At 39.8% G+C, this 14,179-nt stretch overlaps 1 protein-coding gene across 2 annotated transcripts in view; it reads left to right on the plus strand.

Moving 5' to 3' along the window:
• The window catches only part of TMEM266 (transmembrane protein 266), a 62,801-nt gene that overhangs the window by 2,918 nt on the left and 45,704 nt on the right, over positions 1 to 14,179 (plus strand). For both annotated transcript variants that reach the window (XM_026110191.2, XM_026110192.2), the window contains one exon: positions 1,947 to 2,135. In XM_026110191.2, coding sequence (XP_025965976.2) covers positions 1,947 to 2,135 — 189 coding nt within the window. The remainder of the gene's footprint in view (positions 1 to 1,946; positions 2,136 to 14,179) is intronic.

Genomic DNA, 14,179 nt, shown 5'->3' on the forward strand with positions numbered 1-14,179 from the left:
CAAACCTGTCTCAAAGCTATTTTGCCAACACTGTTCTGTTTGTTCGTTTTTCTTTTCAATCACTTCAGTCTGTCTGTTACTTAGTCTAAGAATACCGAAGTTAAATATTGGTGGGAAGGGGAATGCTGTACTAACCCATTTTCCGGTTTCTTCTGTGTTACTGGAAATTGGATCATTGTACACTCTTCCATGCAAGAGTGAACCAACTCGGCTTGGACTTGGAAAGGGCAAGTTTCACAGGGTGGCAAATACTGCTGCACTAAAATTGAAAACCAAAGAAGGAAAAGTCTGGCAAAAATTAGCTCCTCCCTGTGGCCTTCTGATTTCCGATTGTTTGCAGACAAATACATTTCTGTTGGAAATGACAAGATTCTCAATACTTGTCTGTTACTAATTAGACAAAGAATGAAATAAAATAAGGCTTTAGGTCATCCAAATAGCAGTGCTTACCTCTACTTTCTGCCATTGTGTCGCAGCCTTTCCCTGCCAGATACTTGCGTTATAACAGCATTTTCAGTGACTTTCTTGTGTGATCCTGGCAGCAATTAGCTCTTTTTAATTTAGGAATAATGTTTTTCATCCAAAAGGGTTAATCTAATGGTTAGGCTCTGAGCAATAGAGTCTTTCTCTACCTCTTTCACGTAGAATTTTACCTCCTTCACCCACATCCTTAGACTCACAAGATAGATGAGTTAGTCAAGAACTCTTCTAAATTACTCATTTTTTTTCTGAAAAAAATGAACAGTTATTCAGGTTGCTTGAATAGCTGGAAGATTTTAATAAGCTTCTTTAAAACAAAATCACTCATGCAATTTTTGCAGTCAAATAAGAAAAGGAAGTTGGGCGCTAAGCACTTTTTAACCAAATCCCTAAGGAAAAAGAGTATGTTCACACCTGCTGTTGAAAACCTCTGAAAAGTAGCCTGGGATTTCTTCAGAAGTTAAAAAGCTCCCCTGGGTGAAAGCTAGAGAGGTTTATTCTTTCACCGTACTGTGAATCAAATGGAGCAAGCAGTGTTCACTGGGGATTGCAAAGGATCAGACCCTGCTGGGACTTGACGTGCAAGCTCCCTCCTGTAATGAAGTTATCTTTGGCATACACTAGATAATATGCTAACTGGCAATACTTTGAGTTTCTAGGTAACTAGTATCTTATTATAAATGAGGGAGACACGTGCATAGTCAGGCTCTGTTTTTACATGTGTGAGTTCCTATTAAATGTTAGTGGGCCTGTCCAGGTTTAGAAGTAAGCTGTACATATGTGCATACAGATAGTTAAGATAATCTTTCCAGATGTGTCCATAATTCTTCCGAACCCTTGTTCCTCTTTTGGAATTATTTTGAAATAACTTGGTACAGAGTGATCCTTTCTGGTTGAATGAAACCAAGTCAGCATCCGTCAAAACTGTTTGAATATTGACCCACAGTACAAGGGGGTCAAACTCCGTCCATTAATTAACAGTTGATTTGTATATGATGAATAAGAAGCTTAGCTATTCGTTGCTCACTGATCTAAGCTACAAAGCAGTGAGATTTTAGCTGGCATAGCTACATGCCTTTTTTCTGTTGAAGTTCTTGTCTGTTTCGCACAAATATTTTGCTGCTGGGTTCATAGTTTATTTGTTTATAATACAGCCATTTATATTTAGTGCTTTTGAAGCAGCTTCAGCAGAGTCAAATGCTGTTCTCCTTTGTCTGTGAGGTTTCTGTTGACTTCAGTGGGATCTACTAAAGACAAGTTTGGATGGATTTGGGTTAGACATCACCTCCCTCAATGACCTTGCAACAGCCTTTTAAGTCTTCTTTTTAGGATTCTATGAAGTTTTTGTCTCGCACTTATTTTTACTGATTTGTTTATTTATTTATTTTTTATTTGTTTAAATAATTTGTGTGTGTGTGTAGAGAGATAGAGAAAGGGGTTTTTTTATTTACTTGTTTTATTTTCAGGCCTACAATAGAAGGTGGTGTTTCAGAAGTTGAGATAATTTCACAACAAGTGGAAGAAGAGACCAAAAGCATTGCTCCTGTACAGCTTGTTAATTTTGCTTATCGAGATCTACCCTTAGCTGCACTTGATCTGTCTGTGGCTGGGTCCCAGCTTTTGTCAAATTTGGATGAGGAGTACCAAAGAGAAGGGTAAGTACGAAGGACAGAATTTTGTTTTATAGATTTATCTTAAAGAAATTTCATAGCTTGTAAAAAAGAAAACCTTGAGATGGAGAAGTGCAGGCACTTGTCCTCAACTCATTTTAAAACCACTATCACAGGATGGAAATGACTTTTGTAATATAACTATGCCAAGGTGGTATTGGGCTCTTTGTAATTAAGTAATTGCTGGCTGCTGTTTGACCACAGTCAGGAAGCCTGCTGTCAGACAGGGACAACTAGGCAGAGACTCTAGCGTGTCAGACAAGCAGAATGGCCTGGTGAAGGCTCTGCATAGAAGATGTTTCAGGAGGGTTTCAGGATAACAGGTGGTTAGTTACTGTGATTCTTTTTACATATGTATGCATCTCCTGATCAAGACATAATGACTTAGTACTCCAGCCTCCTGCTTCCTGGGCAGGGTATGTGCTTTTCACAGAGTAATTTGTACTGTGTAATTTGCTTGTATGAGACCATTGTCTTTGAGAATGTGTATGCATATTACTCCTGTTTTCATAGAACATCTGTTCCAGGTTTGTTGGAATAAAAGGTACCAATCAGATTCATAATATGTGCTCAAACATAGCCCAGTGTCAGATTATGTGGCGTTGTTGTTCTACAGGACATAAGAAGTCATCTTTCTGCCCTATTCAGTCTTGATGTGGCCGTAGGTTGACTCCTGTGCCCAGTTTTTCATGAAAGATTTGGGTCAGCTGGTGAGAATCCAGAGGAATGAGAATGATTAGAGGCTCAGAAAACCTGACATGGAGGAGTGATTGAAATAACTTTGTTTGTTTCACATAAAGAAGAGTACTTTGAAAGGAACTCATCATAAGAGACTTCTCAGTGAGGAAGAGAATAGTCTGTTCTCTATCTCCATGGTGTTTAGGACAAGAAGTAAAGAGCTTGAATTGCAGCACAGAAGAGAATAATCAGGGTAGCAAAGTGCAGGGATAGGCTACTGTCGGGGGCTGGGATAGCAATCACTAGATGCCTTTCAGAAGACACATTTGTTAGGAATGATAAAAGTATAGTTTAACATCCCTTGGGACAGGGATTAGGGGACCGCTTGTGCTTGACTCCCCTGATTCTTTGATTCCTGTTCCACTTTGTGTTGCACTGAATTTATATATACTCCACTTTCAGTAAGATCCCTCTAAAAGCACTTCACACATGATGAAGACATTAAAAGGCTTTATATAAGCCTCCAATTATTAACAGCTGAGTATATTTTAACCTGTGCTCAGAAATCAGCAAGGAGACCTGCTTGGTCTCTGCTCAGCAGGTATGGTAGTCAGGAAGTGCTATGTGGGGAAGGCTCTTGTCTCCTTTAATTTCTTTCCAAATTGGACTTTGTGAGACATCTCCAGAAAGCTGTTACTCCCAACAAGGGGAAGGAAATACATTTCAATTAGGTTATGTAAGTATGGTACAACTGTAACATAAAATAACCTGCATAGCAAAAGAGGCACTTCAGGAATTAATTTGAGTATGCAGGTGTAACCCTCAGGCTATTTTGGTGCTGGATGAATACCAATTTAGTTCAAATGTGCATTTTCATAGATTTTACTATCTGAAATTCCATTCTTCACAGTGCCTAAGTCCACAGATCTCTCATCATGACCATCTGAGCAGCTTTGCAGTCTAGGTATGGAAGCAGAGTTGTTATTCTTTTTCTCAGCAGAGATCTCTTCCTTCACCCAGACTTCTCCTCTGGCTTTATTTGAATGGAAATAAGCAGATACTGTCCAGACCTCCCAGCTGCAGAGGGAATTCTCTGAAGAAAATTCAGAGCTTTAGTTTGTTTGTCTCAATGCATTTTGGCTGAGTATGTTCAGCTGAGTCCCAGGGCTGCATCTGCAACTGATGTCTTATGGAATTCAGGAGCAGAGCTGAGCTCAAGAAACCCAGCAGTAGAAGTAAGATTCTGCCCCCATAGCACCTTGTGGTTTATTTGAGAACGTGGCTGGTTTTATGAGAGTGGTGTGATTTCTTTCTCATGGCCTTGTTTAGATGTGACTGACTCAGTTCTCTTCTGACTCAGTTCTCTTCCACCTCAGTAAGAAGGAGATAGGGTGGTTGGGATCAGTTTGGTACAGGAACAGCCAACTGTATCTCCCTCTTCTGTGTGGAGAGAATGATGTGGGAAGGGCAGTGGCAGGAGATGGCAGAAAGTGCCTAAGCCCCTGTAGCTTCTGCCAGCATCCATGTTCCCAACTGTGAAGCTCTGTCACCCCAGTGCCTCCCTTCACGTTGCAGATGGAGATACCAGAAGATACTACTAATGCCAGTGAGTGCTGAAAGGTGACATAATACTCATCTTCCTCTCCTTGTCAGTCTGCCTTTGTCTCAGACTTTCAAAGGTTGCCTACTATATACTTTTGTCTGAGAATTTCAGGGAAGGTGCCAACCTGTATGAACTGTGTATATTTGATACAGCTGTGTTGGTCTAGATCTGTAGCTGATCTAAACAAGCCATAGTTTTTATAATTTCAGGGCTGTGCAGCAGGAAGGTCTGGCAGGTCCTTAGTCCTTGCTACCTGGGAAGAAGTAATAGAAGAACAGTAGGATCTTGGAAAATCCTGATTTGTTGTCAGAAGCTGTCCACGACCCTGCTCTATTAGACTGCTGTGACTTTCAGTCTCCTAGTGTCCAGGATACTGTTCCCAGTTCCTGATGTGGGTTGTCATGCTTGGTCACTAGTAAGTCTCCATCTCTGTGCATCAGTCCGTATAGCAACAAGAGGGACATCAGCCTAGAGATGAAGCAGGGGGCAGTGAAGGAGCCTCTGATTTAATGGTTTGATTGTGTGTTCCCCAACCCTTTCCTCTTCAGCTTTCATTTGTTAAGGCCAGAAGGTGTTCACTGTGCACCAGTCCAAACCCAAGTGCAAATTTCACCTTATTGGTGAAGGACACCAGGGGAGTTTTTTGTTTAATCTGAGAGAGAATTTCTATCAGGAAACAAGCCATTAATAAGCAACCAGGCACAAGTGGGTGGTAGCTCAGCCCTTTTTGTGTGCCTGAAAACTCTCAGATGGCACCAGACTAGCTACCCCTCTCACCAAAAAAGAGAAGGAGATTGGTCTGTCTTTTGTTAAACTGACATTCCTATGGCTTTAAAAATACCAGAATAAAAATCTTATTTTCTGCCGTTTGGTAGGGCTTTGCTCCATCTTATCAAATGCTCAGGGCAGTCAGTTCCCAGCTCTCTCTTGATATTATTAAGGGAATTTTGTGGTAAGTCTGAGCTATTTTTGTCAGAAATTTAGTTTACTATGCTGATCCCTGTGCTAAGCAACAAAGAGAGGACTACAGATTAGATGTCACATAAAGCCAGTCCCTGAAGTACATCTGCAAGATTGGCAGTAGTGAAAGGGTAAGGAGACAAAAAAAAAAAAGAAAAAAAAACAACCTTTCCTCTATTCTCCCAGAAATCCTCATATAAATCACAAACCCTGGCTTCTCCTAATGTGGATTGAGCAAGAATTCTTTTCTCTATATATACTCCTCAGACAGGGAAAGTACCAAGATTTGCATGATGAAAATTGGTTAGTTTAGCTGGAATCTGCAATGGGAAATGTTCTCATTCATTGTAAATCACGTAGGTGGGCTGGCATCACCTTCTTTGTGCTGAAAAGAGTAAGGTGCCTGCGGTCTCTGCATATCACAGTGTGTGAAATGAGAGGTTGCTGTGTCTGGCTTGCTCTCTAGAAGCAGTCAGGCTGGTGTGCCTGGTTGTAGTGGAGCTGTGGATCTTACTCTTCAGAAAAGGGAAATTTTCTGATAAATGCAAATGATATATAATTAAAACTTTTTTATGTGATTATAGCAATCTATGTATGTAAAGGTATATCTCTTCCACCCAGAGGAGCACTGTGAAGCAATAGTAGCCTGGTTCTCAGAACTGGTATGGGTGTGATGCTAATTACTTAATTAGTCCTGCTGATCTGCCCTGCAGTTAACTTGTTAGAAGTCGCCTTAGATATCAGTACACGGTGCTGTGCTCCATGCTTAGACATGGCAGGAGTGATCAAGGCATATGCCAGAGAGATGTGGATGAAAAATAAGCTCATTCAAAAAATGTGCCTGGGTACTTAGGAGAACGCGTAATGCACATTTCTAACATGTCTGTACCAAGTTAGGTGGTACTCTTGTACATAAAGTAGCAGCAAAGCAGATGATTTTCTTTGTGTCTGTGGATTTATTGGGGAGTCTCTGTTTGCATTAAATTCAGTTTGTATGAAAAGAATATATAAACAGTTCTTTAAGGAGACTAATCTCTCAGAAAGCTAAGGAGCTTTTAAAATTTTAACATTAGCATCAAGTGCCACTCTTAATTTCTTTTTTCCAGTCAAGTTTTCTGTTTTATGAAAAATACTTTCTCTCTGCCATCAATGACCAATAGAAGTGATTGGAAATTGTTGGGAAATTGGCCTCATGGAGAAATTTGTAAGTGTGTGCAATAAACAAGTGGAGAGAGGGAAAAGCTCTTCTTCCCATATTTTCTTTAGATTCCAATTCAGGTATTATTCATAATAAATTATAAGATATGCATGATAGACTGGGTATTTCGGTGAAGTAATATGCAGTTAGTGGACAGTGAGCTTCTGTCTTGATAAAGCTTCTTGATAAATCCACTGACTTGATAAAGTTAGTGGAGAGCGAGCTTCTGCATTCGATAGGGGTAGGAAGCAAGGGGAGAGAGATACAGTATCTTTTAATTATTTGTTGTATTTGTTTTATGTTGCTGCTCTTGAATTTTCCTCTGTTAAACATAAATTTGAAACTTGAAGGTGCTTTAAACTACCGTGTTTTACATCAACAGCTATAAAGGTTGCGAGTTCCACACAGTTAATGTGACTCCGTTGACATTAGCTGTAAATAGTCACACCATTGTAATTTAATCATTTATGATCATCTGTTCATAGCCTTAGATTTGCTTGGTTGCAGGCCAGCTAGAAAATGAATTAAACTGTAGGAATGCCTGAAAAAAGAAAGCTGCAGGAAGGGATATAGAGAGAGATAAAGAAGAAGGAAAAGCAAAACTGAACAGAGAGAACAGAGACGTGTAGAGATTCAGAAGTTAATGCACAAAAGAATCCTTAGAGCTTTTCATTTCAAATTGGTTGCAGGCCTTCATTGATGCAAATATTCATCCATCCTGGGAGAAAAGGATGTCTGTTCCTTCAATCCGTCTTCTGTAATTGTGTCAGATGCCGTATTTCTGGTTTTCATATTCATCTTTCAGTTTTTATTTTCATCTCTCTGAGGTATTTTACTTGTATTATCTGTAAGATTTAAAGGTGCTTTAACCAAATGGACTGGAACAGACTAAGTTTCTGCTTTTTTCTTTTTCTGCTTTTTTCATGTTTATCTGGCAGGATATTTAAAATACAGTCCCTTTTCTGAAAAGTTCGGTGCACCTCATGCAGATCCTTGAACATATCAGGTTGGTAAATGGTGAATAATAGAGTCCAAGCTACAGATACTGTGCAAAGGTTTTGGATGGATGGCAGAACTGTTTCCTATAGTGAGCAGGTTCCTTGTATTTACACATGTGACTTTTAACTTATTTTTAGCTGCCAGCCTCAGTCTGAATCCAGAAAGATGATGCAAAATCTTAACAGCAAAATATAGCGAATGAGACTGTAATGCTGATTTGTTCTTTGTGCAGTACTATATCACTGCTACTTTCTGTGCTCTGGTCCAAAACTAAGACCTGCACTGCAGCAGAAAAGGAGTATTCAGCACTACTGAATCTGGGAGGTGACCAGCTCTTAACTAGAGAACACATGAAACATTGGGCTATATTACAAGAATGCTCCATGATTTAGAAACTTCTTTTTCTAGTACAGATCCTTTATAACATTTATCCTTGTAAAATGCTGTTCTCTGGGATAGCTCATTACTTTCTGTATCTTAAGACTCAAAGGATTTAAATACTATCTACCTCATAATGTCCATCTAATATATTTTATGAGTAACACCAATTGATGGAGGGAGTGCTGCTACAAGGAAATAAGAAATTGATTTTCTCAGTTTTTCAAATTTTTTTGATTTGTTGATCCTTCTTTTTTTGTTTTTCCAACAGAACTTGATTTTCCTAGCTACTTTTTGTGGATAGAGGTGTATTAGAAGTAGCCCACAAACCACTGTTCGCAAACTACTTTTCTGGAGAGTAGAAATCGTGTGGGCCTAATTTATTTGGCTCAACATCGAAAATAATTGTTTAAGTTGGAAAAGATGTGGCTTCATGCAAAAATTGAAAGATAAATAAAGGGGAAATGTGGAAAAGAAAAATGTTAGGCTGGAAGGAGAGTCCATGAAAAGGTCAGCTAAATGCTAAGTAGCAGTCTTAAAGCAAATCAAACATTCATTAGGAAGGAAACAGAGGATAAAACAGAGGCCATCGTTGTGCCTCTATAAATGCAAACTTTGCCCGCATCTTGAACGCTAGTTCTGGTCCCTGTCAAAAAGGGTATGGCAGATACAAAAGAACTGGAGAAGACTCGAAGGAAAACTACGATCAAAGCTGTGGTGCAATTTCAGTTTGAGAAATGACCTTGTAAGGTAGGACTCTTCAGTCTGGAAAAGACATGGCTCATGGGAGATTTGACTGAGATTACAAAACCTGTGACAGAAAGAGGTTAAAATAAGGTCCAATTTCCTCCCTCTGCCAGTATAAGTACTGGGGACCTTAAAAGATTAGAGCCAGGTTCAAAACAAACAAAAAGAGGTGGTTCTTCACGAAGTTGGTAGTAGATCCCTGGAACTACTTGCTAGAGGATATGTGGCTTCTAATAGCTTATCTGGCCTTAGGGGGAGACTGGACAAGTTTGTGGAAGAGAAGTTCACTGAAGGTTACTAAACAGAATCCTCAAAACCCCATCTGGTTCCAGAAGTCCCTGAGCTGAAAATAGTTAGATGCTGGGAGAGATTTAGGGGGAAGTAATATATTTGTTTGCCTTTGTCATCTTTAGACATCTGCTGACAGCCGCTATCGGAGACGGGATAACCGAGACTTTGTTCTGACCTAGTATGGCTATTTTTATGTTTCTTAAAGGTTGGTCTTGAGGATGATGTTAATATTTCAATAAAGACCTTAGCCTAAAAAGTAAAAGCATGATAAGCAAGTTTACTAATGATGAGAGTAATGCACCAGCCAATCACAGGATGTCTGTGAGCAGTGAGATATGCACCTATGAAGAAAGCACATGCCCAAATGCATCGAGTGAGGTACTTCAAATAGAGATAGAGAAGCATTCATGTAATTAAAGTGATTCCAAAATATTATGTACAGCTCTGCCTGTATTCACATGCAGAAGGCACTACCAGGACTGTTAGAGAAACTGAGTGTCTGTTTTACAAAAAGGCTGGGTTTCTTAAACAAAGTAAAGGAGGGGATGTCATTGTTCCGTATAAACGCGTCAGGGACATAAACACCAGCAAGGGAGAGGAGCTAATCAAGCTGAAGAACAGTGCTGGCACACAAAGAGATAGGTGTGAACTGACTGTGTGTACATTTAGGCTGAAAACTGGAACAATCTTTCCTGCCGTTAGAGCAACAGCAGTCCTCCAAGAAAAGTAATGGGGTTAGAAATTGTAAAGCTTGGAGGGGAAGAAGGGCGAGGGTGCCGTCAATAGTAACCTTCTGTCGTTAGCATCATTGCAACTGAGCCTCTGGGAGAAGCCCAGGAAAGGGGTGCAAAGCTGTACCTCTTCCTCTGAGTTCCTCCAGGCCTCCAGCTGCTACTTGTAGCCTCCTGTGAGGCTCTCCTGGCAGTTTTGCCACAGCCAGATTTTGTATTTTATTTAGCCTTTCTGTATTTCAGTCACTTCCTGGCCGAGGCCTTTCTACTCCTTCAGATAGTGATTTGGATCTCATCCATCCTTCTGTTTTCTAATTGTAGTCATCTTGTGAGAGGCAAACACTTGCTGCTTAGCCAAAAAAAAGGCAGGGTAAAGTATAACACAGATTTTGGGATATTTGTTTGCAAGACCAGAAAATAGAAATAGTGACAGCTGTTAACAGCTTGAACAAATTGTTTGTAGTGGTTCCTTACCAAAGAAATATGTTAAACCTTTCCCAGTTTTGCCTTATGTTCTTTTCCAAGCTGTTTATTAATAAAACTAGCAGGCATAATGACAGATTGGCTTTCCAGAAAGCCATGTGTGAAAGTATCTTCAAAAAGAATTATTCCTGGTAAAATTCCACTGAATATATTTTAGTATCTCATAATAAAACTTTGCAGTCCTATATCATCATCAAGCAAAAAATCCCAATTCCAGTACATTTACCTCACCCAGGCATTTTAAGGAAGGTAAATAATATTCCTATGGTATAGATGGAGTAACTGAGGTACCTAAAGGATCTGTCCCAAGTCGTATAGGAAAGTTGTCCCAAGTTGTATTTTGCTTGTATCCTATATAGTGGATGACATCCACAGGCAACGTGTAGTCAGAACACCAAAAGAAGCTTTATTTGTTCTCTGAATAAAATAGAATACTTTTTTATTTTAGAGTAGGGAAAAAAGTGTGTTTTACTTGTGTATGGTTAGTATGTAATCTGGATAAATTTATGAGCTGTAAAAGTTAACTTTTCTTTTTTTGAAAGATTTGTATGGCTGAGTTCGTAGTCTAAACTTCGTGTAGCTTTGCAGTATTGCAGAGGAAGTGGCTAAGATTTGGAAAAGTAAATTTAAACCTACACTAATTCCAGTAGGGTTTTGTTTTTCTCATATACTGGGTTTCTCAGCTATTAAATGGATACATCAGGAAGAGGAGATACTCTGCTAAGACAGGTAACAGGCTTAAAGGAGATGAGAAGATTCGTATATTAGGAGCCAGTGTGGTTGGCATGTCAATGATATGTCAATTTTGACTGAAATATATTTCTAGTTAAATTACAATTGCTTTTATTATTTAAGTCCGCCCTTCACAAGAGGTAAGAAGCAAAAAAAGCAAGGACGAGCAGGACTCTACTATATATGTACTACCCATAATGCTGTAGAAGTAGCAGGGAATGAGCCAGCCAAACAGCACCTAGGGAAGCAACCATCCAGTGCCCCATTTTTAGGGCACAGTGTGCTGATCCTTAGTGTCAGTGGATTCTGAGGTCTTAGAAGAGGTCTGGGAGGTCTTGGGTGATGTCTGCAAAGAGGTCTGCATGGCAGCGATGTGAAGGTGCTAGTTACTGCCTCTTTGCAGGACAGATGTTAAACAAATGCACCTTGGTGTATTAAATTAAGATACAAAACTGGAGGTGGTTTTCTGGTACTTAATTTTTAAACACTTCTGCAGTTTGGAAATCAATTTATGTATTTTTTTAGTGATATATAAGTGTAAACATGCAGATGCTCTGCGATTTACCTCTTAAGAACATTGCTTTTCCAATTATAAGCTGATACTTTAATTCGGAAGCTTTTTGGAGTCAGTGAAATATTGCCACTGCAAAGACAGAAGCACAACTCTGCGTTCCTTAGCAGCTCTAGAGGTAATGACTAGATTGAATAAAGATTAACCTGATTGTATGTTATGTCTACTGAGTATCGCAGTTGATTTATTCTTACTGGTACATGTTTGGTATATTTTAAAATCTCGACTATATAGAGCTTTTAAAGGAATGTACGTAGGCCCTCTACTGATGATTCTGAGAATGGGAAAGAGGAAAAACTACCCTGCAATACTTAAAATGCTGGCAAAACAGGCCTTTTGGGAAAGCGGAGATAAACGTAAGAAGAGAGTAGAACCAACAACTTTTCTAGTTAAACAGGGCCATTCCTTAGTGTTACTTTTAGAAAAATCTAAAAAAAAAAAAAAAAAAAAAAAAAACCAACCAACCAAACAGCTCTAGTGAAGACAGCTTATCCTGTTCTGAGATGGAGTAAAATAAAATCCACTAAAAGATAAAGCTTTCTAAAAGGCCTATCCCCCTGCCTTTTTTGCTGATGTTTTAAAAATAGCTTTTTAAAATCCAGTAAATCCTATATTTTTGAGTTCATTAGAGTCATTTTCTCTCATAAATTTTTTCGGGCAGTTTTTGAGGAAAAAGCAGCCTTGAGTGCTTTTGTATTTTAGGCTAGAACCTTAATACAGTTGAGCTAAGGACAATTCCAGATAGTAACAATTGCCAAATCCTCTTTGAAGTTTAAAGTGTCAACAGAGAAGGTTTTTCAGGGTCAGGTAATCGGGCAGCTCTGAGAACAAGTGTTTAGCAGATACGCTCAATTCTGAGAAGCTGCTCAACTGTACCAAGTCTCTGAACACTGCTTAGCATCACTTTCCCCCTCATTTTTGAGTGTGGGTATTTCGGGGAATGTTTTGTGATGCTTTTCCAAGTGTTTGATTATAACATGAGCTGAGTTTAGAGCTGTTTATTTGGAATTGATCAGTATTGTCCCATCTTCTTGTATACCATTGATTTCTGTGTATTGACATGTTAGTTCAGACAGTCTGGTTACAGCAGCGTGCAGAGGTGTAGCTTCCTAAGCCTAAGTTAATAAATCATGCCAGCTCGTTACAGTGCTTGGAGAATACAAAGTGTCAGATAAGCATCAATGTTTTCAGAGATGGGCCAATATAGGAACATTACAAAACATGATGGGAAATGATACAGTGAATACTGTGTCATAAAGTGAAACTACAGGAGGATTTTATGAGAAAAACAAAATATAGAGTAAGTATCAGGATGGGCTTTATGCTTCTGAGCTCCATGCTGCTATTACTGCTATTACAAATATTTTCAAAAGGCAAATTTGAATTTTCGGAAAACCCATTTGAAAAGCTGTATCTGCAGTAGCAGAGCATTTCCCGATTCACCAGCTCCCTTCTGGTCCTGGTAGCTGTACTTAGCAGGAATCTGTCCTTGGAACATGCAGGTTTTCTTTTGAAACCCACATACAGGTTTTCTTTGAAGCTGCTGATTACTGAACTCTGACAGCCTGCTTGGTGGTATACTGCCAGCTACCAAGGGGAGTATGAACCAAGGGTGCGACAGAAATTTCTGCAGAAGTTCAAAGCTGTTGATAGGAAGTTGGGAGTTGCAGTGAATGAGCTGCGCTGTTGATTGGAGAGCGGTAGTTAGCTGATACTAACACTGATTATAGCAATTTTTGCTGCAGAGCCAAGCTGTTTCTTGAATTTCATCACTCATGAGAACACCCACTGGAAAACACGAAGTTGCTGTGGACCAGAATTTCAGCCGTTGTTATCACATGTTGTTGAAATAATAGCTATATGCTCTTTTAATTCTTTTCACAATTCATTTGAATCTTTGAACTCATGGACTGTATCTGTACTACTGAAGCAGCCAAGGGCTCTGTATGGTGCAGCTCACTTCACCATGCCTAAACCTTCCCTTTCCTCCAGAACACAGTGACCCCATCCAAACTGTTGGGAGCAGTCCCTGGCATGTGTTGTCTCTCAAACCATGCTGCCCTCAGCCCTGGGAGAGTACTTGGCCTGAGTCAAAACCAGACTGGTGGGAGTTAGACAAAATGGACGAGGTGGGCAGCCTTGGCCGGCTGCTGGAGACCTTGCCAGACTGTGTCTATCCACTACTGCCGGCACAGCTGTGGAGCCACTGAGCTTGTTCTTCAATGTCTTCCAAACTCTATGGGTCTTTTCCATGATGTTATGGACTAAAAGCTGCTGATAGAATTTGGCAGCTCTTGCCCAATCTGTCTCATACTAGAACAGGGATAAAGGTGAAAGACCATAAAACTCCATACCAGAAGAACTCTTCAAAATCATCATTCCGTTCTAACCTAACAGCAGTGTCCCTCTGTGCCTTGGTATCTGCAGATAAATGGTTGCAGCATATATGTCAAAATAAATACACGTGAAAGATTGCGAGGCAAGGAGCAAGTAGGAAAGGAAGTATGCATGAGAGATTAGGGCTGCGTTACTCCGTGCTTTGGAAGACACTCAGGCACTGGTAACCTCCAGAGGGTTTGAGAACCTCATTAGAGGAGAGAAACTTAAGCGAGATCCCCAGGGTGGAATTTCGCCCCTGTTCCAGTAGCAATTAAGCAT

The sequence above is a fragment of the Dromaius novaehollandiae genome, chromosome 10 (genome assembly GCF_036370855.1).
Source record: "Dromaius novaehollandiae isolate bDroNov1 chromosome 10, bDroNov1.hap1, whole genome shotgun sequence".
NCBI classification, from domain to species: Eukaryota; Metazoa; Chordata; class Aves; order Casuariiformes; family Dromaiidae; genus Dromaius; species Dromaius novaehollandiae.